The 27,353-nt window shown below is 43.2% G+C and overlaps 1 protein-coding gene across 6 annotated transcripts in view; it reads right to left on the bottom strand.

Moving 5' to 3' along the window:
• Window positions 1–2,728: 2,728 nt before the first annotated feature.
• The window catches only part of CNOT6L (CCR4-NOT transcription complex subunit 6 like), a 188,195-nt gene continuing 163,570 nt past the window's right edge, over window positions 2,729–27,353 (bottom strand). For all 6 annotated transcript variants that reach the window (XM_033963350.1, XM_033963321.1, XM_033963340.1 and 3 more), the window contains 3 exons: window positions 22,459–22,686; window positions 16,045–16,244; window positions 2,729–8,181 (listed from right to left, as the gene is read on the bottom strand). In XM_033963350.1, the coding sequence (XP_033819241.1) occupies window positions 7,969–8,181; window positions 16,045–16,244; window positions 22,459–22,686 (641 nt within the window). In that variant the 3' untranslated portion in view covers window positions 2,729–7,968. The remainder of the gene's footprint in view (window positions 8,182–16,044; window positions 16,245–22,458; window positions 22,687–27,353) is intronic.

Below are 27,353 nucleotides of genomic sequence, written 5' to 3' on the forward strand. Positions count from 1 at the left end.
AAACTAATGGGCAGACTGGATGGACCATTCAGGTCTTTATCTGCCATTATTTACTATGTTACTAAAACAATTTGGCATACAAGGAAAGGAGAATGAAAGCTTTATAAGGGGGTCAATGGTACTGAAAACATGACATGTCTGTTGAAGTCTACTGTCTGACACGGTTCATAGACAAGTCGGCGAAAGACAAAGGCGTGCGCCGACAACTGAGCGCAAGACGGAGGCGCGCGCCGAAGAAAATTAGTTTTTAGGGGCTCCGACGGGGGGTTTTGTTGGGGAGCCCCCCAGTTTACTTAATAGAGATCGCGCCGGCGTTGTGGGGGGTTGTAACCCTCCACATTTTACTGTAAACTTAACTTTTTCCCTAAAAACAGGGAAAAAGTGAAGTTTTCAGTAAAATGTGGGGGGTTACAACCCCCCACAACGCGGCGCGATCTCTATTAAGTAAAGTGGGGGGGGGAGGGGGGTTCCCCCCCCCCCGTCAGAGCCGTAAAAACAGTAATTTTGTGCGGTGCACACCTCCACGCTGCGCTCAATTGTCTGCGCGCGCCTTTGTCCCGGCGCGCTTTTGACCTGACATCGTCTGACACAGCAAGGCTCAAACACACCAAAAAAGAAGCAATTCAGTGTATGGGGAAAGAGAAGATGACTGCTACTGCTTTGACCGTCTCAATTGACCATACAGTGGGTACTGAGAGGCAACAATGGAAGATACTTCTTCTGGAGCCTTTGAGATTTGTTAAGGATGCTTGTGGAATCCAGGCATATGCCCAGGATAGAATTTAAATAGTGAAGATCCATGCTAAAAGCCCCCTCCCCTCAGTAAGAAGACTGAGTGAAAACACCAAGTTCACAGGACCATGGCCAGAGTCAGTTTCCAGCTGTTGAACAGATTACAAACAGCTGTTGAGGTGTATTGTCAAACCCCCTCCAACTGATGGCTGCAACCCAAATCTGGGATTCAGCTTGACTAATGATGGCTGGCTATGAATGCTGGGAAGTGCTTATAACTTAAAAGAGTTGAAAGGCTCATATTATTGCAAGTCTCAGTTTTCTTTCAAAATTAGATCCTGGAGATAACGCTCTGTGTTGGAAAAAAAATGTGGATGGCAGGTCACCCACTTATATATAAGGCTGAATAAAACTAGAATTTCAAAAAAGAATGCCACTGACACTTGAATCAGGTCTATTAATATCTGTGATCGTCTCATTATTGGATGGTATTAAGGAGCTGGCTTTACTGACGATTTCTTGAGTGAGATTTAAAATAGCACTGTTATGGAAACGGAGCCCTTATTGAGAAAGCAGATTCATTTGGTATCCAGAAAATATTAGAAGTCCTCAGGAAGAATGAGAAAAAAAAATGTGTAAAAATAAGGATCAGTACTGAGATTATTTGAGATCATATAGAATACGGCTATTTGTAATCATTACATATCAAATGTTGCACTCAGCTGGATTGTACGGAGTCACAATATTGATGTATCTAGATGGTTTAGCTAAAAATAAAGTTTTACAAAGAAAAGTGAAGTAAAAATGTTTTAGGGTGTTGCAAAAGGAAAAACTAATTGCCATGATATCCTACAGCGGGCTAAGGGAAAAGAAAAACCTGAGCTTAGCATTCAAAAGAGACTGCTCACATTATACTGCATGAGTTCAGGAATCATGGTACATACAACACAGACTGCCTGGGTTAATAAACACATAGGACTGCAAATGAGAACACAAAAACTCTGACCAAAGACAACCACAATAACTCTTTGGTTAGATTGAGAAGAACCCCTTCTCCTCCAGCATGCACGTGTACACCAAGGAGGCATCGAAATCAAAGGGCTCTACAAAATGAAACCTAACCAAACAGGGTCCAGGAATTGCTACATCTTGCCATGAAGATTGATGGGGTTTTACAAAGCTACACACCAGGTCCTGCACGAAGGGTCATATCACTTGCTACGTTTTTTTTAACAAATAAAATGATCCAAAACCAGAAGATCTGACATGCTCTCATCATGACAATCCTGCCCACGTTCACTCCCGTCCATGGTCATTTATCCATTTTGCCACCAACCATTTCCTCAGCATTCTTTAAAGGAAGAATTAAAAATAAAATCCAACCTGCTTTTTCTGGTACTTAAGTTTTCATTTATTTTTCTAGAAAATTAAGTGTGTTTTTGGTTTCACCTTCGGAAATTCAAACAAACTTCCATTAGGAAACCACTAGTGAATATGATATGATTATGAAAAAGACAGAAATATTCCTGGTCTTTGGGGGGGGGGGGGTTATTTTATATCTTGTGTTTTAATGATTTGATGTTTGCTATGGATGAAGTATATTTAGGGCCTGTTTTACAAAGCCGCGCAGCAACAGCCCCGAAGCCCTTTAAATCTCTATGGGCTTCGGGGCCATTACCGCGCAGCTTTGATAAAGCAGGCCCTTAATATTTAATAAAAATAAACATTTCAAGTTAAAAAAAAAAGGAAACCACTAGTGCAAAAATGCAACACTTTTACATTATATTTTGTGGTCTGCTAACTGGGAAAGGAAAACTACTCTTAAAAATTTTATGAATTCTTCAGTGTTGATACATTCTCAGCCCCCATTAATGAATTACTGCAATGCTGGGACACAAAATTCAGTATTTTACAACCATTTTTTACAACTGCAAAAAAAGTCTTTTTTTTTCCCAATAGAACCAAGCTCATGATTGCAATTCTTGAATAATCGTAGTAACTTAAAAGAAAATTTTAATATTGTGCGTAGCATGCAATCGTACATCTGAAGAGTGAAAGCAAAACTTTGGGTGGAACAGCCACCTTAGACGCAGGTGAACAAAGGATGATCTTGTGGTTACATCATCATATAAGCGTGTGCTCTTTCCCATCCTCCAAAGACCTACACCTGGAAAAAGGGCATGCAGACAACTTGTGAAAAATTATAGAAACATGGATCCCCTACACCGTTAAAGTAAATAAAAACCAGTCGCATAGACTGTACTGCTACTCTTACCGTCTATTATGCTTTCAGCATCTTGTGAACAAAATTCATTTTTGTTTATTAAGGTGGCTTACGGACATGAAGTTCATTCTTGGCTAAAGTTTTACACGTCTTCATAATCTTCTCCCCACGACCTTTCACCCAACCCACCATAGTCAAGTGATATGAGCCTTTGTTTACTTTCCAGGTATTCTGTGCTCTTTGGAGCCAGGGGTGTACATAAATGTGAGGGAAAGGCTGGGGGTGAAGCCAACTAGAAAATGCTTTGTTTTTCTGTATATTTTGGAAAAATTGTTAATAAAATGTATTCAACTGGATTCCACAAAAGAAGGGAAAGGGGCACTACATCAAAGTTAAGAGCAGGAAAAGCTGGTCTCAGCACACCATTGTGTCACACCCGACGTAGCGTGCAATACTCCAATGGTCACACTCCTTATATCCAAGGGATTAACAAAACATTCAGCTACAGAGTACAAAAAAACTTCTTCTCTTTGTACATAGTTCACAAATCTTTACAGATTTACATCGGATTTTGTTTCACAAAAAAAAAAAATGGCTGCTCCCCCATAAAAATATCTGGGAACATTTTATTTTCTCTGCTTGCTCAGGCAGTGCTGCTGACGACCAGGCACTTCATGTAATTAAAACGAAAACAACTGAACTAAGTCAAGGAACGCTATGAGGTCTAAGCCTCTTCCAGTCCCCCGTATAGATGATGCTTCAAGTGCTCATGAAGTGCTAAACCTAACGTGCACCAGTAGCAAGTTGGGCAAATAACTGGCACGTTTACCTCTCCCTCAAAGGATGCTCACATTTCAGGGATGAGAGAGACAGATGTCCCTCCAAAAGTACTCCATTTAATTTCAACGGGGGCCAAAGTGACGCACCGAAAAAGGCAGAAAAATATTTTGTACTAAGTGCACTTGACAATGGTCTCAAACACTTTGGGGTCCTTTTACTAAGGCGTGCTAGCCGTTTTAGCGCGCGCTAAACGCTAACGCATCCGTTAATGGTCCATGGACGCTTTAGCAGCTAGCGCACTTCAGGGTTCCTTTCACTAAGGTGCGCTAGTGCTTTTAGTGCACATAGGAAATTACCGCGCGCTACGCTTCTAGAACTAACGTCAGCTCAATGTTGGCGTTAAGGTCTAGCGTGCGCGGCAATATAGCGCGTGCTATTCCACGTTTTAAAAGCCCTAGCGCACCTTAGTAAAAAAAGCCCTTAGTAAAAGGACCCCTTTGTGGGTTTTTCTTCTGTTTCCCCTACACAAGTTCTGCCTCTCCCCTAAAAAAATACGGTGTCAGTTACCAGCATTCAAAAATACCAGGCAGAATGTGCTGATTAATTAACCCTTTTGTCTACTGTCTCAGAGCACTCTTTCAAAGAGGCTGACCGGAAGAAACACCTGCCCGATGTACCACAAAGAAAGTGTATGCTTTGTATCAGGGGTGTCCATCCTTTTGGCTTCCCTGGGCCGCATTGGCCGAAAAAAAATGTTTCTGGGGCCGTGCAAACGCTGCAGCAAGATAGAGAAGGGAGCCGGCAAGACAGTAAACACCCAGGGGCAGCAGAGGAAAACACTGCATCGCCCTCGACCGGGGCCGCACAAAATACTTCACGGGGCCGCAGGTTGGACACCCCTGCTTTATATTAATGCTTAGAAGGAGGGTGCATGTCTTCCCTATTGAGTGGGAAGCTCAAAGCGTTTATTCCTCCGTGCACTAATGTTGGAGGAGACAAGAAGGCAAAGAGCACCCTTTAGAAATTCTAGGTTACCATATCTTGGCCCCACAGTGCATGGTGTAACTGAGGGAGGAGCAGTCCTCCTTTAAAAAACAAACCAACCAAAAAAGCTGAAGATGCAATTTGAGCTTAAAAACAATACAAAATGTTAAAATATACAAAGGAAAATGGGCACTCCTAAGCGCACATTGAAGAAGCGGAGAAAGCCCAACTGAACACCTTCCTGTACCAGAGTGCACTCACTAATCAGAAAAAAAATATCTTTCCCCCTCCTACAGAAAACAGGAAAGTGTTCATAATATTCCACTCCACCCCCTACCAGTTTGGAGGCAGGAAGGTTAGGCAATTGAATCTTCCAACATTAATTATAAAAAGATTTTTTTGTTTTTCATTAACAGGCTCCTCTGTGTGGTTCATATACAATCATGAGAGACATACTTTAAATTCCATTTTATACAAACAGATCTCACAGAGAAAAATACTTGGGAGTGAAGTATGGTAGGAACCGCTGCTTATAGTTGCTCATTTGGAACAGATGCGAGTGAGAGAAGGAAGGAAAAGGAACACACAAAGCCATTTGTTGAGTGCATAAACACACCTCTGGGGCAAGATTCCCACAATGGAAAAATGTGGGGCTGGAGAGAAAAGGTAATAACTGCTCATTATCCTTACCCAAGGTCAATGTCCACAATTTTTAAATTTTTGCATGCTATTCTACTTTATAGTACTATACTCAAGTTACTTCTGTTCAGTGGAGCTTGTGAAGCGTTAGCCACTCAAGGTACATCACAGGGACATCTACCTCAGAAATGCAGTTGGTGTTTGACAGTTATTTATATATAAAATCCAACTCATTTGAAGGTGAACCAGCAAAACAACCTTTCCAATGGGCAATTATGAGAGGGAAATTCTATCTTCCAAAATCATTCCAAACATTTTATTCTTCCTGTGTCTTCATTACTCATTCATGACTTTAAAGCCAATCTCAACCCCTTCTCCCTCCTTCCACAAACTAAAATGTACCCAAGGAATAATATCTAGGGAGCCAGAGTTTACAAGTTGGGACCAAATAGCACGGTCCATGTTATCTTGCCTGCCTTATAAAACAGCCTGCCACTGTACACATCAAAATTAATTTATACTTCTTAAATAACTCTACCCTTTTCCCCCTTCTCCCACAATCTAAGCATCCTATCTGCTTGGTAGCATGCAATGGCATTTTTGAGCAAGGTCAATTAAATTTGAATTAAAATTTCATTTGTATAATGACAAAGATCTCAAGATTTTGGGGTTTTTTTTGTTTTTTTAAAACTGATCACATTGAGCCCATGAACAATAAAGTGCATTAAAGCTTAAAATCTAAAATCTTATAGCAGCAAAAAAGCAGAATAAAGAAAAACTTAAAAAAGGTAGACATGACCTTTTATATACAATTTTTTTTTTAAACACACCACAGTCCAACCCAAATTTTTCCACAGTGGTGAATTGCTTCTTGATCCAAAACACAATATATTTTTGAACTTTTCAATCAGGGCAGAAAAAAATGGGATATTTGGTACATCTGAACAATATAAACAGAGAATGAACCAGCAGCTTATATCGGCCCTTTGGCAACTAGGGACCAGAGGTAAGAAAGCCATCTCTATTCATATAGCCTATGGGAAAACAAAGCACACCCTGAGAGCCGCTTGTACTTGTATCTTGGATACAGAATCAGGAGATTTCTATCATCTTTTTTTTTCCTTTTCTGTCTGCCTGCTTATTTTTTCAGTGCAAAGGTTTTCAGACACAGGCAGCAGAATGAACCAAATTGAGTTTTAGCATTCTAAATCATTTTGTATGCATTTACTAGGCACTGGAGGACTGGCAAGAGATACACATACACACACAAAAACCCAACCTCTTAAAACCACTGAAGTCCATCTTACAGCAATCCCCTGCCCCCTTAAATATGAACACTAATAATTTTTAGTTTCAGCATTGTGCTCTCCAAATTAGAGAAAAGTCTGCCACTTAAATAGGTAATGTCATTCTATTCCACATTAATTGCAAATATCCAGTGCTTCTATTGTTAAGGCAGTGAGAAGCACCTGTTTGGTTGGGAGGACTGCAGAGTAAACAGAAAAACATGCTTTAAAACCGCATGACCACAGCCACATCACAGATAGCTACCAGGATACTACTGTATCCTGAGACACATTATGAGCTAACCAAACATGCCTGATCAACTGATGCAGCCATCATAACTTAGAAATGATGTATGTATTAGGTGCATGGCTGAGCCTAGTAGGATCATTTAACAGGCACATAGTGCTGGTGTTCTTGATTGCTACAAAGTATAAGCTTCATGCTTTTCTACCCTTGCTGTCTCCTGAAATTTAGCTGTGAAATACTTCCCCTGAGCCTTATCCAGAGGGTGCAGCCCTAGTCAATAAGATCTATCCTATTCTTCAACTAAACACTGCTGCCCCTGCCACGGTCTGAATGTGCATATTCAGCTGACCTCGGAAGAAGGCTTTCCTACACTGGGGGAAGGGGGAATGATGCAAGATGAACTATAAGCAAACAAAAAAAAGAAAGAATGAATGAATTTTATTTTTTAATCATCCAGGGAGATTACCAATATCTGCCCAGCAGGATTTGTGCCTAGTGCAAAAGAAAGGATTGTTTTGTTGCTTTTGTTTAAAAGACTACCAAACGCTGGAATTTGTAATTTCCTTTATGGTCTCTGGAAGGATACAGTGGTAATGTATAAAATTGTCACTTCCTTCCTGCTCTCACCTACCTTTCTCCAAAGCAAGTGCTGAGCAGAGGCGAGCACAGCTCTACCCTCCATGTAAAAAAGATTAGGTTGGCCCAGTTTGGATATCAGTCGGAAGACAGCATTAGATGTGATAACATTCAGAGCTACCATTCTAAATGCAATCTTCCAAACAAAAATAACTCTGAAACAACAACAAAAACAACAAAAAAAAGAGCACACAAGTTTAAAAAAAAAAGGTAGGCCAAAATTAAAAATATGGATAGTGAATATTACTTTGGTTCCAGCCCTAGTGCCAAAAGATACCACTATGCACCAAAAAGTGCAAATTCTCACAGCAAACACATAATGGAAGGAGCCTTGAAGAAGCAGCATACAGCTGGCCATACTTCACTCCTACATACTTTGATTTTACAAGTATACAGGTCCATAAGAATGAGTTCTCGGCCCCGGAGGGCAGGGGGCTCCACTACCTCCTGCTGGGCATGTGCACGCCATTGACAAGAGGCAAGAGCAGAGGGTGGAGTTCTAGCTGCGCTAAGAGTGAGAAGTGGTCAGAAGGAACATGGGGGTGAGGGCACCCAGTGATGTTGTTCTCCACCACCCACTGTGGATCTAAAGGCCCCAGGACGCCAAGCACGTTCATGTGAGTCTTGGAATAGAAAATGTAGTCAATCACACCCTAGAAATAGGAGAGAAAGAGAAACAAAGCACACTTGTTAAGAAAGGAGCAGAGAACAAAACCTATAATTACTCTGTCTTCAATTTACTACAGCAGAAGGCCTAATGTCAAATACAGAATTTACAAAGTATTATACAAACTAAATGGGAAGTATGACTTGATTCAGATTTAGCTCTACAGGAAACTGTCATCTGTTACATGACAGGTATCAATATTTTAGAGCAGGGGTGTCCAACCTTTTGACTTCCCTGGGCCACATTGGCCAAAAAAAATGTTTCTGGGGCCGCACAAATGCACAAACGCTTCAGCAAGATAGAGGAGGGAGCCGTCAAAACGGTAAACACCTGAGGGCAGCAGAGGAAAACACTGCATCATCCTCGACTGGGGCCGCACAAAATACTTCAGGGGCCGCAGGTTGGACACCCCTGTTTTATTGTGTATTGTGCAAGTTAGCACAGGTAACATAGTTACATAGTAAATGATAGCAGATACAAACCTGAACGGTCTATCCAGTCTGCCCTGTAATTACATGCATTACAATTTCATGATTCAATTAAAATGTCTTTTTTCTTTGTTATTTCTGGGCCATAGACCTTAGAAGTCCACCCAATACTGTCCTTAGGTTCCAACTACTGGAGTTGCAATTGAAGCTCACTCCAACTTATACAAACCATCTTCTTTGCGGGATTCAGACCATGAAAATTTGCCCATTCATATTCTAATTAGAGATCCTCTGCGTTCATCTCACGCTTTTTAAAAATTCCATCACTGTTTTCCTCTCCAGCACCTCCCTCAAGAGGGCATTCCAGGCATCCACCACCATCTCCGTGAAAAATAATTTCCTAACATTATTCTTAAGTCTACCACCCCTCAATCTCAATGTATGTCCTCTAGTTTTACCAATTTCTCTTCTCTGGAAAATATTTGATCCTATATTAATACCTTTCAAATATTTAAATGTCTATCATATCAACCCCCCCCCCCCCCTGTCTTTCCTTCTCCTCCAGAGTATACATGTTGCGGTCTTCTCATACTTCTTTTGGCGCAAAGTAAATGGACAAAGAATGGGGGGGGGGGTTTTAAAGCTAAATTAGGACTAAACCCCTCTTTTACAAAGGTGCACTAAGCTTTTTAGCATGCTAAAATGCTAATGCGTGCATGTTATCCTATGAACGCATTAGCGGTTAGCGCATGCATTGATTTAGCACACGCTAAATCTGCGCTAAAAAGCTTAATGCACCTTTGTAAAAGAGGGCCTAAATGTACAATTATGAATTGTTTAAAAACCCTCATAAAAAACCATAAAAGCCATAAAAAGTATATTAGTACTCACTGTAGCAATTCCTGTTCCCCAAAGAAAAAATAAATCCCTGATTAGCAAATGAACACAACTGCAACAGACTCGGTTTTAATGTAATTACAGTACTCCCCCGATATTTGCGGGGCTTCCGTTCCAGGAACCCCTGCGAATGCTGAAAAACCACGAATATTGTTTTTAGCGGGGGAGATAGGAGAGGGCAGCCAGAGAAGCAGGAAAGGGCAGCTGGAGCGCTGGCGAGTGAAGGAAATCACTCGCGGAATGCTCCGACCGCCTCTTCCTGTACTAAAGTTGAACCTCACCAATCAGGAGCTGCGTGTCAAAGCAGCTCCTGATTGGTGAGGCCTGACTTTAGTACAGGAAGAGGCGGACGGAGCATATCGCGAGTGATTTCCTTCACTCGCTGGCACTCCCGACTACCCTCTCCTGCCTCTCCGGTTGCCGTCTCCTGCCCGGGCATTTGCGGGCAGAAAATACCGCGAATGACCAGGACTGCGAATCTCACTGTACATTGAATGATAAAGAAAGGTAGGGCTGTCTACAGCACACTGCAGGATAATCTCCACTTATATCTTGAGGGGTTTTCTTTTATTCCATTTTAAAATTGAACATTTATCTCAAACTTGCAAAAACAACTCTTGAGAATGGATTTTGAACCTGTGGATTATAATATAAAATACAGTTCTAATCTTACCACAGATTTCATAGGTACAAATGGTGAATAACTTTTGCCTCTCCAAAACTGTCATCACTGGATAGTATGCCATCATAGGCGCAAAAAAGTGCAGAGTGGTGCATAAAGAGGAGCATCTCATAATCTTGTTTTTTTAACTGCATGACAACACATATTTTCTGTACCAATATCGTCATCCTACACTTCCACCCTCCAGTCCTCCAACAACTTTATGATTGCAAGTGAAGTCCATTTTTGGGCATTTCCCCATGCTAATTTTTGGCTGAGGACTACTGACCTGTGGATTTTACAAATTTGCTTGGTTTAAGTCCATTGGTACAGAGTATCTGCTATAAGGGATGATTAGGTTCTTACCTTGATAATCTTCTTTCCAGTATAAAGAAACATGAGTATTGACCAGTAGGTTATTCACCTCTACCCACGAGTTTTTGCAGAAGTAATCATCTACAGCTTTCCAGGTCTACCTTCTTGTGTTAGTGAGCAGTCTCATCTCCTCAGTTCATATCAAAGCAGTTAATCACCCTTTAAAAAGAAGGGCACGGGAAACTCCCCGACCAAGTCAAGTCTTTTCTGCTCTGCAACAAAGACAATTAATTAGCCCCCTGAAACTCAATACAAGCAAGGTGGACCCAAACAAGCCACCTACTTGAACGCAACTAGCACTCACATTTATATAGCTCTCTCACATTAATAAGCTCTCCCACAGACTTTGCCATAGTGAGTTAAAGATAGACCACCAAATGAATGGTTTGAGTCAGAACTACTAACCACCAAACAGGAACTAAGAAAATTGGAGAGAATCTGGCAAAAACAAAGAAAGAAACAGACACAGACAAGACAAACTGGAAACAAAAAATGAAAATATACAAAAATCTGATCAAAGAAAAACGCACAAAGCACTATGCACAAAAAATAGGTACTACAAAAATAAACAGTAAAGAATTATTCAAACTAGTAAATTCCTAAACTGTAATTTTCCTGGAAATTCTTCTTTGTAATCCGCCTAGAACTGCAAGGTACGAGTGGAATAGAAGTCACTAATGTAATGTAATGTAATGTAAACCACCTTTATAATCTTTTCAGCAAAGGTAAAAGCGCACTGATCCTACAACTAGACCTCAGCAGTGCATTCGACCTGGTAGACCATGAGATCATGCTACTGTGCCTTGATGCAATGGGAATTTCAGGAAAGGTAAAGAAATGGTTCCAAGAATTCCTAACAAACAGATCCTACTGAGTAACCAGCAATGGACATTACTCCAACCCATGGAAAAACCCGTTGGGCGTGCCCCAAGGCTCCCCCCTATCGTCCACACTGTTCAACATCTACATCGCATCCTTAGGTCACCTTCTACAAAAACTAAATTTAAAGCACTACATATACGCAGATGACATATCCATTTTAATCCCTTTAACTGACATCACAAATGAAATTATAGACAACCTCTCAAACACAATGACAGAAATTGAAAAATGGACCACCACCTTCAAACTTAAACTAAACACAGAGAAAACAAAAGTCTTTTTGGCAAGCCCCAATGACAAAATTACGAGAACATCGTTAAAAATAAACAACCACGAATATCCAATACCATAAAAATACTGGGTATCACTCTAGATACACACCTAACCATGGCTGACCACACAAACTTACTGGTGAAAAAATGTTTTTACACACTATGGAAGTTAAGGACCATTAAAAAATACTTTGACCCAACATCCTTCAGGTTGCTGGTGCAATCGCTGATCCTATCCATCCTTAATTACTGCAATGTCATCTACCTGGGTATCCCACAAAAAACAGTAAAAAAATTGAGATTAGTACAAAACACCGTTGTTCGCTTAATCTTCGGACAGAGAAAAAAAGACCACATTAGCCCCTACTATAAAAAACTGCACTGGCTACCAACAGAAGCGCGAATACTATTCAAATTTGCGTGTATCTGTTTCAAAGTCTGGGGACTAGCACCTTCCTACCTGCAAACTCACTTCATTCTGTACAACCCCACACGAATGACCAGAAACAAAAATATCTTTGCATACCCAAAGATCACAGGCTGCAGATACAAATCCTTCCTGGATAGAGAACATTCATGTTCCAAGCAAATAGACAGCAAGTCTATCTGATAAACTGCATAAATGAACCCAAACTGACTTACAATGCATTCCGAAAATCTATTAAAACCGCCCTATTCAACAAATTCATTGACTAAAACAGATCACCCTCTCTTGCTATGATACTCCTCTCTGTAAACGCTATTTCAATCTCTCAGGAAGCTCCAATTTTCATGTATTCTTTACCCATGGAGCCCCAATTAATATGTATCTTTTCTATTTTAGGCTTCTTGTTATTCGCTGACTGTCCAGCCTTCTTTCAATGTGAACTGCCTAGAAGTCACTTAACTATGGCAGTATAGAAAAATAAAGTTATTATTATTATTGCATCACATATTGTATTTGCTGGACAGTCAAAAAACAATCATCTCTACATATTCTCTTGGCTGCTCCAAGGTAAGCTTTTTGACACACACATACATGTCCAAGACAGGGAACAGACTAAATTGATATCTGTCAGGGGGGGAATCAAGACTCATGTTCCTTTATGCAGGTGGTACATTCCTCATTTTACTACCTGCGACAGTTCCGGAAAATAAGGAACTACTTCTCTGAATCTGACTTCACTCAACTACTCTATGCCTAGTCCTCTCCCGCATGGACAATTGCAACGCCTTATTCAACGGTCTCACAGCAAAGAATGCACAATGTCTCCAATGTGTACAAAATGTGGCAATCAGACAACTAAAAAACCTTCATGCCTGCAACCCTGTCTCCCAAGCTTTCTCGTCGGCTCACTGGCTGCCCATAGCCAAACGCTGTGTCTTCAAGAGCCTGATGCTAGCGTTCAAATCCTTGCACAACATGACGACCAAGCTTCCTCAATACATGCCGAACAGGTCCCTCCGCTCCCAAGATGAAATACGACTCAAAACGCCCCCTGGTTGTGCCCTTCAACTGCAAACTGCCAAATGACGTTCTTACTCCCACTTCATACCGAGCCACTGGAATCAACTGCCCCTGCAGATCAGATTCCTTGAAGGACTCCTCAACTTTAGGAAAGCAATAAAACATACCTCTTATCCTAACTCTCCCGCCACGACCGATGGATCAAAAGAAATGTATATTGATACTAGATCCTCGATATATGTCACGTTAGGATAAAACTTGTATTGAAACATCTTGAACTGTAACTATGGCAAATTCAACCTGTAAATTGTATATTATGCATATTGGTATTAGATCCCTAGTATGTGTCGAGTTAGGATAAAAACTTTCATGTTGGAAACTTGCGTGCCTCTTCAGGCTGCCTTTTAGAATGGTTCTGAAAGCCTGAAACTCTCAACCCCACTAGCTCCTCGTGTGTCTTTGGGGAAGCAGCTGGTACCCGCTACAGTCCTCTAGTTCAACACAGGGCCACTCAGCTTACACCCAACCACCTTATAAAACAGGGGCGAGCCAAGTTCCCAGGGGAACGCATCCTGAGCTATCCTAAGTGTTAGTGCAAGCTGGCTAGGTAGGTTCCTTGAGAAAGGGTTGCCCCCCTCCCCCGCCCCCTCTCCCAGCTACAGCCCTCTGAACTACAGGCTGTGTCTTCTCCCAGGCAGAGAATCCTGGGAATCTCTGGGGCATTGTGAAGCCTCGCACTTCAGATTAAAACCTGAGAATAATAAATCAGTTGCAGAGCAGAAGAAAACACAACTTCTCAACTCACTTTCAGAAGGAAAAACTGAGGAGATGGGGCTGTCCACTAGTGCTGCCCGATTCACGATTCAAATCAGTTTACTGATTCACTTCTGGAGAATCGATTCAGATCGGTTCAAAACAAAAAAAAAATTGGCTTCCCGATTTGCCTGACCCTCCCCCCTCGTCCCCTAAAGCAGGAGCGGCAGGAAGTGCTGCTGTCGGATTCCCCCCCCGGCGTCCAGCTTCCACCCCCCTGGCCTTCCGCTTCCCCCCCTGGTCTCCCCGCACTGTTTACTTTTCAGGAACAGCCTGCAAACAAGATAGCAGTGCTAGCGATCTTAGTACCGCTTTGGAGCTGTTTCCTCCGTCGCGGTCCTGCCCCTCCTCTGACGTCAGAGGAGGGGCGGGACCGTGACGGAGGAAACAGCTCTGAAGCGGTACTAAGATCGCTAGCACCGTGATCTTGTTTGCAGGCTGTTCCTGGAAGGTAAACAGTGCGGGGAGGCCAGGGGGGAAGCTGGACCCCAGTGGGAGGCCAGGGGGAACACGCAGGTCTCCCGGGGGGGAGTGAGTCCTTCGGGGTGGGACAGGCAGGCAAGTCTTCAGGGGGGACAGGTAGGCAGGCCTTCAAAGGGGGGTCAGGTCTTCAAGGGGGGGGGGACAGGCCTTTAGGGGGGACAGGCAGGCCTTCAGGGGTGGGATAGGCCTTCAAAAGGGGATAGATCTTCAAGGGGGGGAGGCAGGCCTTCAAAGGGGGGACAGGCCTTCAGGGGGGACAGGAAGGCCTTCAGGGGTGGGATAGGCCTTCAAGGGGGGGATAGGCCTTCAAGGGGGGGACAAGCCTTTAAGTGGGGAGACAGGCCTTCAAAGGGGGGACATGTCTTCAAGGGGGGACAGGTCTTCAGGGGGGACAGGCAGGCCTTCAGGGTTGGGATGCAGACCTTTAAAGGGGGGAACAAGCCTTCAAGGGGGAAACAGGCCTTCAGGGATGGTGGCACAGGCCTTTAGGGGTAGGGTGCAGGCCTTCAGGGGGGACAGATCTTTAAGGGGGGGAAAGACCTTCAGGGGAGGGTGGCCCTGGTATAGAAGTACACGGAGGGAGGGAAGGGGGGTTCAAAGAGATGTGCATATGCCGGACTTTGGGGAAGAAGAAATGGGTCTGAAAATAGAGAAGAGGGAGAGAGATGATGGACAATGGATTTAGGGAAGGAAGGAAAAGAAAAGGAGAGAAGTTGGATGCAAGGGATGGTGTGGAGGGGGGAAAGAGATACTGGATAGGAGGGTAGTTGGGAAAAGAAAGGGAGAGATGGTAGATCCTGGGGTGGTGGGGAAGGAAGGAGAGATGCTGGATGAAAGGGTAGTTAAGAAAAGGTGGACCTGTGGAGGGAGATGAATAAAAGGAAAGATGCCAGACCTCCTGGGGAGGGAAGAGAAACGGAAGGGGAGGACAGAGATGGAAGATGGATGGTTAGCAGGGAGAAAGAATAAAGAAGGAGACCCTGGCAAGCAAGTTATCAGAAGTCAACCAGAACCTGAGACCAACAAAATTTGAATAATTTCCAGACAACAAAAAAGTAGAAAAACTAATTTTATTTTCTGTTTTGTGATTACAATATGTCAGATTTGAAATGTGTATCCTGCCAGAGCTGGTTTTAGACCGCAAACGTGAGCTAGGATTTAACAGATAGAGGAAAAGTCTTTTTTGTTTGTTTATTTTGTTTACACCACAGCACCAGTGTGGTTAGGAGACGGCAAAGGGGGTGAAGAGGCTGTAAAATAAACCCACCAGGATGTATGAAAAAAAACAAAAACACCCAATTGGGCAGGAAAATCGAATCGAATCGAAAAACCAATTCAATAGGCTGAATCGAATCTAAATTTTTTTTCCTGAATCAGGCAGCACTACTGTCCACTGACACAAGGAGGCGGAGCTAAAAAGCTGTGGATGACTACTTCTACAAAAACTCACAGGTAGAAGCGAATAATCCACTGGTCATGATTCATGTTCCTTTTGCAGTGGAAACAGGTATGTTCTGGTATACCACAGGCAGAAATCAGCACTGGCAGTCTTATAGAAGGGGAAAGTACCTCCATCCAACTTGTCACCTACTTTGAAATCAAAAGTGTAGTTGGTGTAAGGCATCACGTTGTTTTCATAGGCGCTCTTCAGCTGGAAGCCATGTGTTATTCGTCCATCTGACCCACTTTTTCCATTGCAGCTAAAGTTCACAAGACACTCATTATAGCGTAGCTCCTTGAAATCTTTGTGGTTCTCCGTCACTCCTCCATTGCTTAGGTATTCCACAACACCTTTGAACAACAACAACAACAAAAAAGATAGGATCATTAATGACTCAATAAAAAAAAGAGCTTGGAAAGCATGTAAGCATGGTTCGTGGAATTTTCCTGCCCCTCTGCAACTAGGGTGGTTAAAAAAAACACAAATTCATGGGACTATTTTTGTTCTAAGTCTATTTTTGTTCTATGTCTGGCCACTGTTAACTGTGCCAAATTATAAGCCTTTTGGTGAACAGTTAGAGGTAATGCAATGATTTTTAATTTAATACATATAATGCAATACAGAATTTATGTTAATTTTCCATCTAAATCTGAATTGTGAACAAATGCACATGGAAAGAAGTTAAAATACATACTGTGCTACTTACAGCAGAAAATAGGTTTATTTGCCTAATGATTTATTATGCATTGCTTAATGTTCAGCAATGCCTGGTAACTAATGTCAGTATTCCACAGTAAACAATACTACTTGAAATAACCAAATGCAGGTATTAACCATTGAAGCCACCGAAATATAAAAATGAGGAGGAAAAAGCCTCAGAACCCCACTATCACCTTTAACATATGGTTGATAGCAAAAGGGGTGATCACTGGCATAAAATTACCTCCTTCACGTAAAACAATTTTGGAGACTGGATAAATATTGTGGCTCTATGCAATGCAAACACATACAAAGCAAACTAATCACATAATACAAATCTTTATTTACATAACGCGAAAGCCTTTTGGCTCGAGGCAGTTTACAGGAAAAATGGCGGAGGAGAATCAGCGAGCTACAGCAATGGAGAGAGAACTGAAAATTGTATAGATTGCATAGAGGGAAGTTAAGCAGAGTTTTATAAGGAGGGAGATAAATAAATAGATAGGAATATTTATAGTCTTAGTGCAACAACATGAAATAGAGAGTCAGTGTCAGGAGTCTTTTCATTGAAAATTTAAGGTGGGTTGTCCTGTTTGGGGAAAAGGAGCATTTTTAGGAGCTTTCTGAAGTGCATGCAGAAGGTTGATGTTCTAACCAGTTGACTCCATTCGGGATCTTTGGGAGCTTCTAGCACAGGTTATCGAGGCCAGTAGCGTGCCAGATTTTAAGAACAGATGGGATGCTCATGTTGGATCTCTAAGAGGGAATGGAACATCAGAGTGTGATCTCTCACAGGGTAGTTAGGATGGTGGGTGGGTCAATAGAGTGGGCAGACTTGATGGGCCTTGGCCCTTTTCTGCCGTCACTTTTCTATGTTTCTATGTTTGGAGGCTGCTTGTGTGGCGCAGTGGTTGGAGCTACAGCCTCAGCACCCTGGGGTTGTGGGTTCAAACCCCACGCTGTTCCTTGTGACTCTGGGCAAGTCACTCAGTCCTCCAAAGCCCCAGGTACGTTAAATAGATTGTGAGCCTACTGGGACAGATAGGGAAAATGCTTGATTTTAAAACCGCTTAGATATCCTTGATAGGCAGTACAGTGGTGCCTCACACAACGAACTTAATTGGTTCCAGGAGCAAGTTTGTTATGCGAAAAGTTCGTTATGTGAAACGCGTTTTCCCATAACAATACATGTTAAAAAAAATAATTTGTTCTGTAGCATAAAATATGCTAAGATGACATAAAAAAAGATAAATTTATCTTGTTAGAGCTGGTGTTAGACACAACTGGGGACTGCAAAGTCCAGGCAGAGGCTTACGGCTCTCTTTGACCAGGGGGGACAGTTGCCCTAGTTGCACTACCCTAACCCTATTCCTGCTATGTGTGACTGTGGTATTCTGTTAGCATGATATTTCTGTGTAGCATTCTATAATAATTTGGCTTATTCAATTTTCTTGATAGTAGAGGGGATATATGTGAAGGGGAGGGGAGACAGGGGTTTTGTTGATCCTTGCTGTGTATTATAATCACCCCCCACATACTCCCCAGTACCTTTTTAATCATCCCCCCTCGGTACCTTTTTTAATTCCTCCCATCTTTCCCAGCCAGTGGCGTACAGGCCAGAAGCGCAGAGATCAGGAGCAATTCCTCTGCACGCCTGTGTGGGCCCATGCCGATCTCCGAATGGCTGCAGTTAGTTCTTGTGAGTCCCGCAAGAGCTGACTGCAGCCATTCAGAGATCAGCGCAGGCCCAGGCAGTAGCACAGAAGGCTTGCTCTTGATCTCTGCGCTTCTGGCTGGGAAATTTGCTAGACCACCAGTTACAAGTGAGCGGGTGAGATTAAAGTTGCAGCAGTGGTGGCTTTTTAAAAAAAATATGTGGCGGCGGGGGGAGGTTTAAAAATATGCGGTGGCGGCAGAGGCTTAAAAATATGCAGCAGCGGCGGCAGGGGGGTTTAAAATATGGGAGCCAGGCGGAGAGAGGGCAGTTAAGCGCAGTGCCTGCGCGGAAGGATGCAGCTCGGGCGACTTCGTTGTGTGAAACGAAGTTCGTTGTGGGAAGCAAGACCTGAAGTTCGTTGTGCACAGCGTTCGCTGTGCGAGGCGTCCGTTATGCGAGGCACCACTGTATATAAAAACCTAATAAACTTGAAACTCATAATTTGAGTTTGTACCTGAAGCAAGGAGGGATAAATGACTTGCCCAAGATCACAAACAGCTGCAGTGGGATTTGAACCACACTAAGATTTCCTTTTAGTATTACCACCGTTACTACTACTACTACTACTACTACTACTGATCACTTATATAGCGCTGAAAGGCATACGCAGCGCTGTGCAATTTGACATTTATAGGTCTCTGCTCAGTAGAGCTTATAATCTAACTTGGACAGACAGACATGACACATAGGGTTGGGGATTCAGAACCCAAGATGAGAGGACTTAGGAAATGAAAGCATTCTCAAAGAGGTGAGCTTTTAACTGGGCCTTAAACACTGCCAGAGACTAAGCCTGTCATAGGAATTTGGGCAGCTTGTTCCAAGCATACAGTGCAGCAAGGTAGAAGGGACTGAGTCTGGAGTTGGCAGTTGAAGAGAAGGGCACAGATAGGAGGAACTTACCAACTGAGTAGAGCTCATGAGGGGGGGGGGACACAGGGAGAGATAAGCAAAGAGAGATAATGAGGGGCAGCTGAGTGAGTACATTTGTAGGTCAGTAAGAGGAGTTTGAATTGTATTCGGAAATGGATGGGAAGCCAATGAAGTGTCTTTAGGAGAGGGGTAACGTGAGTATAGCAGCTCTCCCGGAATATGAGTTGTGCAGCCAAATTCTGGACGGATTGGAGGGGAGCAAGGTGGCTAAGTGAAAGGCCTGAGTGTAGCGAATTGCAGTAATCTAAGCGAGAGGTGATGAGGGCATGGATAAGTGTTTTCGTAGTGTTCTCCAAGAGGAAGGGTTGGATTTAAATATTTGTATCATCTTCGGCGGTCTTGGCGGGGGACCTTTCCATTGCAGTGGGCGGATTCCTCCTTTTGCTATTTGGGCATCCAATTGTCCATGGATGTTCGAGAGCTTTACCGGTTGAATGTCACTCATTTGCTCTCCACTACCAGTTCCGTGTTGGCCACTTGGCGTAATCTGCCTCTTTCCTTGCTGGGGAGGGTGCAGCTTTTTCAGATGGTTTTGTTCCCTAAGTGGCTTTATGTCTTGCAGACTTTGCCTTTGTATTTCTTGCGTAAGGATATCCGGGCCCTCTCCTCATTGTTGTCGAAGTTCTTTTGGGGGGCGTCGGAAACCTAAGTTGCGGTGGCAGTTGCTGGTGGGCTCCTGGGGCCGGGGTGGTTTTGGGGTGCCGGATATTGCTCTTTATAATCAGGCGTGTCTTTTACGCCACGTCCGGGACTGGGTCTTGGGTACTGATCTTTATACTGATGTCTCCATGGAGCGTGATTATTTTTATCCTTCTCACCTTCTTTCTCTATTGCATGCTCGGTTGGCGGTGCTGCCGGTTTCCTGTCGCCGTAGTATTTTGTTTCGCCCCCTTTGGGAAGTGTGGCGACGGCTGCTGCCTTTTTGGCGGCAGGATCCTCATGTAAGTGTGTTGCTGCCTCTGACCGGTAATCGTTCTTTTCTCCCGGGGTTGTTTCCCTCTGTCTTTGGGCGCTGGCGCGCTCGCGGATTTGAGTTTCTGTTTCATCTGCTGCAGGATGACGGCACGCTCCTCTCCTGCGCAGAGTTGCTGCGTGGTGGTCTGCCTTCTTCGGGTCTTCTCTTTGCTCATTGTCAATTGCGGCATTATGTACAGTCCCTTCCTCAGAGTTCTCTTTCTTTGGATTTTGGGATTAGTTTTCGCGCCTTTTCGGAGGGGGGGGGAGGACCCTGCCTCTCGGATCTCGGTCTCCTTATATCATAAACAGCTTGGGGCTCCAGGACCACCGCGGGATTTTTCCTTTGTGCTGATGGCTTGGCAGAGGGATTTGGGGCGGGAGCTCGGGGTGGGTTTTTTGCTTCGGGCTCTTCGCTGTATCCCTGCTTTGGTGCATAGTGCAGAGCTTCGAGAGTGCCACTTCAGGACCTTGTTGAGAGTGTATGCCTCCCAGCCGGCCTACCATATGGGCTGTGTCGATATCCCCTACTGTCTCACCTGTCACATGGAGGTGAACTCTTACTTTCATGGTCTTTGGGGTTGTGAGAGTATTCAGAGTTTTTGGGGGGGCCTTGGCTTCCTTTCTTCAGGGTCTATTACGGGTTTCTGTTCCTGTCTCTGCCTATCATATGTTGTTCGCTCAATTTTCTTTGTTTTCTGTGTATACCTCTGCTGAGAAATTGTTTTTGAGCAAATGTTATATTTTGGGGAAAAAGTGTATACTGAATTTCTGGTTGGCGGATGTTCCTCCCTCCTTCTGGTACTGGAGGAATAAATTACATGACCTTCTAGGCTGGGAGACCAATCTGGCTTCTTCCTCTCGGCGAAGGAGCAGAGACTTTGTTCATATTTGGACTCCCTATTTGGACAGTTTGTCTCCCCGGGTGCATAGTCGTAGCTTGAATAGACTGCGGTTGTATTCCAGTCCGCCTGTCTGATCTGGGGGAGGGGGGCTGGGGGGGTTGGGGTTCGGGGGGGTCTGCTTTGGGAGGGGGCTGGGGGTTTGGGGCTCTTTGTAACCTGAGAGGACATAACAGTCCAGTCCTCTTGGGGGGAGGGGAGCTATGTCTTCTTTCATTGGAAAAAAAAAACAAAAAACAATTTTTGTCTGCTGTTTGCATTTGTTATGGTTTGTTGCTTAATAAAAAACAGATTTCACATTAAATATTTATATCATACTACAAGGTGTAGACACCTAGAAAAGTTCCTGCTTAGTATAGCTAGCAGTCTAGTCGACAGGATACTGAATACTAGCCAGGTAAACAAGCATTAACAAAAGGGAAAATGCTTTGAAATTACTTTCAATATTTAAGAGTCTATTTTGGTTGGTTGTAAGTGGAAGAAACCTTCATGAAGTAGGCCAGGAGATTGCAGTTCTCCAGGATAATCTAATCTAATCTAATCTAAACCTTAAGTTTATATACCGCATCATCTCCATGAGAATGGAGCTCGACACGGTTTACAAGAACTTAAAATAGTGGGTAGAGAAGAAGAAAAAGGATTACATGAACTTATGTGTAGAAGGGGGGAGAGAAAGGGGGAAAGGATAGAGCTACAATTTGCTGAAAAGCCAGGTTTTCAGTTGTTTGCGGAATAACTGAAGGGAGCTCAGGTTCCGCAGCGGGGTGGCGAGGTCGTTCCAAAGACCTGTGATAAGAATATAATTACATTACATTACATTACATTAGAGATTTCTATTCCGCCATTACCTTGCGGTTCAAGGCGGATTACAAAAGAGTAATAGATGGAGGGTTACAAAAGGAGATCTCTGGTCATTTCTAGAGAGGGTAAAAAGTGGGTCAGGTTGATTTGGGGGTCAGGAAGAAGATGGGGGAAGGAAGGTACTCGTGGTGTTAAGATTTTTTCAGGGATTTCTTGAAGAGTATAGTCTTTATTTCTTTTCTGAACATCTTGTAGACTGGGGTTGTTATCAGTAGAATGGAGATTTGGTTGTCTAGTTTTGCTGCTTGAGTGGCTAGGAGGCCATTATATAGTTTTTTCTGTTTAACTTCTTTGATTGGAGGGTGTGTGAATGGGGTGTGAGTTTTCCTATGCCTGGTTGAGGTAGTTTGGATGAGGCGGATGAGAAAAATAAAGATTATGAGTAGATTACTAAAGGGAGGAAGGGTGTCTCAGAACCCTGCAAGAGGAGTCTGTTGCTTCAGATGTTCATGCTAAAACTGTCAGGACTTTAATCATGCTGGAGGAAATGTTTTTCCCTACCTGAATCTGGCAGTGAGTTGAGATCTGCACACAGCACCAGGGGGATAGAATTAGGGTCCATTGTAGGGCTCCCAGGTCTGCCAGTACATTTACCAATGATGCTTTTCAATTCTGATACAAACATCATGGTCTGGATGAGTTTTACATCCGAATATTCAGGATCCCAATGCATGTGGGCATTTGCTACCAGCAGAAGTTGTTTGTCAACAGTCTGAAGGGTCTTCATACCTAAGTTTCAAGAAATAAATAAGTATTATAGCATGCTAGGATATCTAAGTTACAGAATTTTAAATCATAGAAATCTATCAGATCTAACCTTTTACTTTCAAATCAACAATACCAAAGACCCGCAATACAGAGGACAGAAGGGAATGCAAAAAAACCCTTTATCCTATAAATATGATCACATCTCAAAACGTTCTTTCTATTTTTAAGATTTCTAGGCAATATAACCAGTTCTGCAACAAGACTGTGTTGCTTAATCATGCAGAGCATGTCATAACAGAGAAAGCATGTATTAATGCTTATAACCTCTGCATGTCAAGGCCAAAGCCAAGACAACATAACACACTCACCTACCCCAAGAAAGAGGTAATAGTATCTGGGCTTCTAGTGATGATTGGGGGAGAGGGCACTAGGGAGCATCTGGAAAACACAGTTACTTACCGTAACAAGTGTTATCTGGAGACAGCAGGCAGATATACTCACATGTGGGTGATGTCATCCCCGGGGCCCAGTACAGACAGTGAAAAGTGCACCGGCACTTTAAGAATTCAAAAGCTTTAAGACTACCCGCTACCATGCATGAGCGAGTGCCTTCTCGCCCGACAAGGGCTTGCAGTACCTCAGTTCCCTAAGCAAGCTAAGAAGCCAACCAGGGGAGGTGGAAGGGATGTGAGAATATCTGCCTATTGTCTCCGGATAACACCTGTTACAGTGACTTGTTTTATCCTAGGACAAGCAGGCAGCATATTCTCACATGTGAGACTCTCTAGCTGAATATTGTGAGATGGAGGAAGAGTTAGCCATTAGGTAGAAAATAAATTCTGTAATACTGCTTGGCCAAAATTACCATCTTGTCTTGAATAGAATTCTAGACAGTAGTGGGATGTGAATGTGTGAATTGAGGACCAAGTGGTTGCTTTGGCAAATTTCATCAATGGGAGTGGATTGTAAGAAAGCCACGAGGCTGCCATCACTTGAACTTTGTGCGCCATAACACATCCCTCGAGTTGCAACCCAGCCTGAGCATACCAGAAGGAAATACAAGCCGCTGGCCATGTGGAAATAGTTCTCTTGGTGACAGGTCGGCCCACTTTGTTAGGATCAAAGGAGAGAACAGTTGAGGTGAAGTCCTGTGTGGCTTAGTCTTTTGCAGGCAGTACGCCAAGGCATGCTTACAGTCCAATGTATGAAGAGCTGCTTCTCTAGGATGAGAATGAGGCTTTGGAAAGAATACTGGAAGCACAATGGATTGATTCAGATGAAATTCTGTGACAACTTTTGGAAAGAATTTTGGATGAGTGCGAAGAACCACCTTGTCATGGTGAAATACTGTATATGGTGGGTCAGAAACCAATGTTTGAAATTCACTGACTCGATGAGCAGAAATGACAGCAATCAAGAAGACCATTTTCCAAGTAAGGAAGATGAGATGATGCTAGTTTCATTAACTTGGAAAACCTAAATTAAGATTCCAGACAACTGGAGGCGGTTTAAGCAGAGGTTTGAAATTGAAAAGTATTTTCATAAACCTGGAAACGAGAGGATGAGTGGCCAGAGGTTTATCGTTGACAGGAGCATGGAAAGCACTAATAGCACTGAGATGGACTCTGATCAAACTGGTTTTGAAACCACATGGAGAAGAAAATCAAGAATTGAAGAAAGTGAAGAGGATGAAGGCTCTTATTGATGAAGAGAGCACCAGGAAGTAAAACGTGTCCACTTCTGTTGATAGCATTGCTGCATAGATGGCTTTTTGGATGCAGAAATAATAGCTTGAACAAAATCAGATAGATGGAGATCAGTGGAAGTTACACCGAAAGGAACTGAGATGTCAAGTATAGAGACTGTAGATTGGGATGTAACATGGATCTGTGACTTTCAGTGAGTAGAGATGGAAAGATCTGAAGTGGAATAGGATCCTTGACAGTCAGCTGAAGTAGAAGGGAGAACCAAGGTTGTCTGGGCCACTGAGGGGCTATCAGGATCATGGTGATTAATTCTCTCTTGAGCTTGACTAAGGTCTTCAGAATGAGAGGAGTTGGTGGAAATACATAAAGGAATTTGCACGACCAATCCAGTAGAAATGTATCTACCTCTAAACGTTGTGAAGAGTATTGTCAGGAGCAAAATTGAGGTAATTTTTGATTGAGGGGAGACGTAAACAGATCTATCTGAGGAGTTCTCCATGACTGGAAGATATGGAGTACTCTGGAGTTGAGAGTCCACTCGTGTGGCTGAAGGAATCTGCTGAGCTTAGTCAGCCAGAATATTTTGGTTCCCTTGGACATATATAGCCTTCAGAAACATGTTGCGAGGAATTGCCCAATTCCAAATGTGCTGGACTTCTTGACAAAGGAGAAGAGAGCCCATACCGCTCTGTTTCTTGATGTAATACATCACAATTTGGTTGTCTGTTCAGACTAATACAACATGTTTGGACAGAGTATTTTGAAAAGTGATGAGAGCCTTTTGAATGATTTTTCTTGCAAGTTCCAAAAACCTTGCATTTTGAGACTGTCCAGGTGAGCCCCCCAAGAATACATGTTGTGAGAACTTTTTGATGTGGGTGAACCTGTAACAGAAGACCCTTGGAAAGTTTGATTGGATTTATCCACCACTGGAGAGACCTTTGAAGTGAAGGAGTGACTTTGATCTTCTTGGATAAAGAGTCGAGGCTTTGAGATCACTGGGATGTCAGAGACCATCAAGGCACTTTGAGATATAAGCAGGTGAATGGGGTAACGAACTGTGGATGCCTTGTGGCCTATGAGTCACATCATCTGGCTGGCTGGCTGGCAGTGTTTGCAGAGTGGTGGCTTGATTGCAAAGGTGAATTATATTGTCTTGTCTCTATTGAGGAAGATAAGCTCTCAGCTGATTCATATCCAGAATGGCTCCTATGAATTGGACATGTTGTGAGGATTGTAGCTGAGACTTTGGAAAATTTACTTTGTTGAAGAAATTCTATGGTCTTTTTTGTTGCCAAGCAAACTGCCTGAGGAGAAGATGCTTTGATTGGCCAATTGTCCAGGTAAGAAAACTCTTGGAGACTATAGGAATGAAGTGTTGCTGCTACCATTACCAAACATTTTGTGAAAGCTCTTGGAGGTGATGCTAGACCAAAAGGAAGAACCTTGTATTGATAATATTGATGAGCTATTCTGAATCAAAGAAACTTCCTGTGATTTGGGTGAATGGAGATGTGCGTATAAGCCTCTTTGAGGTCTAGCGAGCACAGCCATTCATGTTGATCTAGAAGGGGATATAATGTTGCAAGGGATAATATGTGAAACTTTTCCCTGAAGAGATATTTGTTGAGATTTTAGAGGTCAAGAATGGGATGAATACTTCCCCCGTCTTCTTTGGAATTAGAAAATACCTGGAGTAGAACCCTTGATTTTTCTGGGCAATAGGAACCTCCTCTATGGTATTTAGCTGAAGTAAAGCGTCTATTTCCTGAAGAAGGGACATCTGCCGAGATGTAAGAGAGGACTTTCTTGGAGTATAGTTTGGCGGAATGGATTCTAAATGAACAGAGTACCCTTCTTTTATGACTCTTAGGACCCACGAATCGGAGGTAATGAGAGTCTAATGTGTGTAAAATGATGGAAGACGACCTCCGATGGGAAGAGGAAGCGGCTTTAAAGGTATTAATTTGACTATGCTCTGTAGAAGCAGGTCAAAAAGACTGAGCTGGCTACTGAGATATAGGGGATAGTTGCTGTTTTTGAGATTTTTGCTGTCTCTTCTGAGGCAGTGGTTTTGATGACAAAGAAGTATATTGTCTCTTTTAAGAGGAAGACGACTTTTTAACAGGTTTGTTATATTGAGTTCTCTTGGTTTTATTAAGAGTGTTCCAACTCTGTTCATGTTGAGTCAGCTTCTGTGTAGCAGACTCCACCTTTTCACCAACAGGCTTTTCTCCAACACATGGTATATTTGCCAATTGATCCTGAAGATTGAGATCCCAATCAGATACCCTCAACCTTGCTAGACACCTCATAGCTATGGCCAAAGATGAAGCTCTTGGTATAAGCTCAAACATATCAAATGAAGTGTGAGCTATATATTTCCTTGATTGAGTTAAAGCCTGAGAAATATGCTTGAACTCAGAATGGTGAGCAGGTTGAATGTACTGTTCAAAAACTGTTATTTTCTTTACTAACTGCTTGAGATAAAAGGACATGAAAAAATTATAATTCAATACTCTATTGCAGCGATGGCGAACCTATGGCACGCGTGCCAACTGTGGCATGCGAAGGCCTTGCAGCTGGCACGCGCAGGGCCGCCATCAGGGCAGTACTACCAGGGGGTGCACAGGAGAGAGAGCTGAACGGGGACGATGGGGGACCCGCGGGGTTAAATATAACTCGAGCCGCGTAGGCTTGTCTTCTATTTCCTGCCTGTCCCGCCGCGCACACATAGCCGATCGGAAATCTTCCCCGACGTCAGCGCTGACGTCGGAGGGAGGGCTTAAGCAAAGCCCGCCTCCGACATCAGCGCTGAAGTCGGGGAAGATTTCCGATCGGCTATGTGTGCGCGGCGGGACAGGCAGGAAATAGAAGACAAGCCTACGTGGCTCGAGCTACATTTTGCTGAGAAAGTTGCTAAGATGGGCTGGGAGACAAACGGGGAACACAAAAGGGGGAGGGAGTGTGTTTTGGACACAA

This window comes from Geotrypetes seraphini, chromosome 1 (genome assembly GCF_902459505.1).
Source record: "Geotrypetes seraphini chromosome 1, aGeoSer1.1, whole genome shotgun sequence".
Taxonomy (NCBI): Eukaryota; Metazoa; Chordata; class Amphibia; order Gymnophiona; family Dermophiidae; genus Geotrypetes; species Geotrypetes seraphini.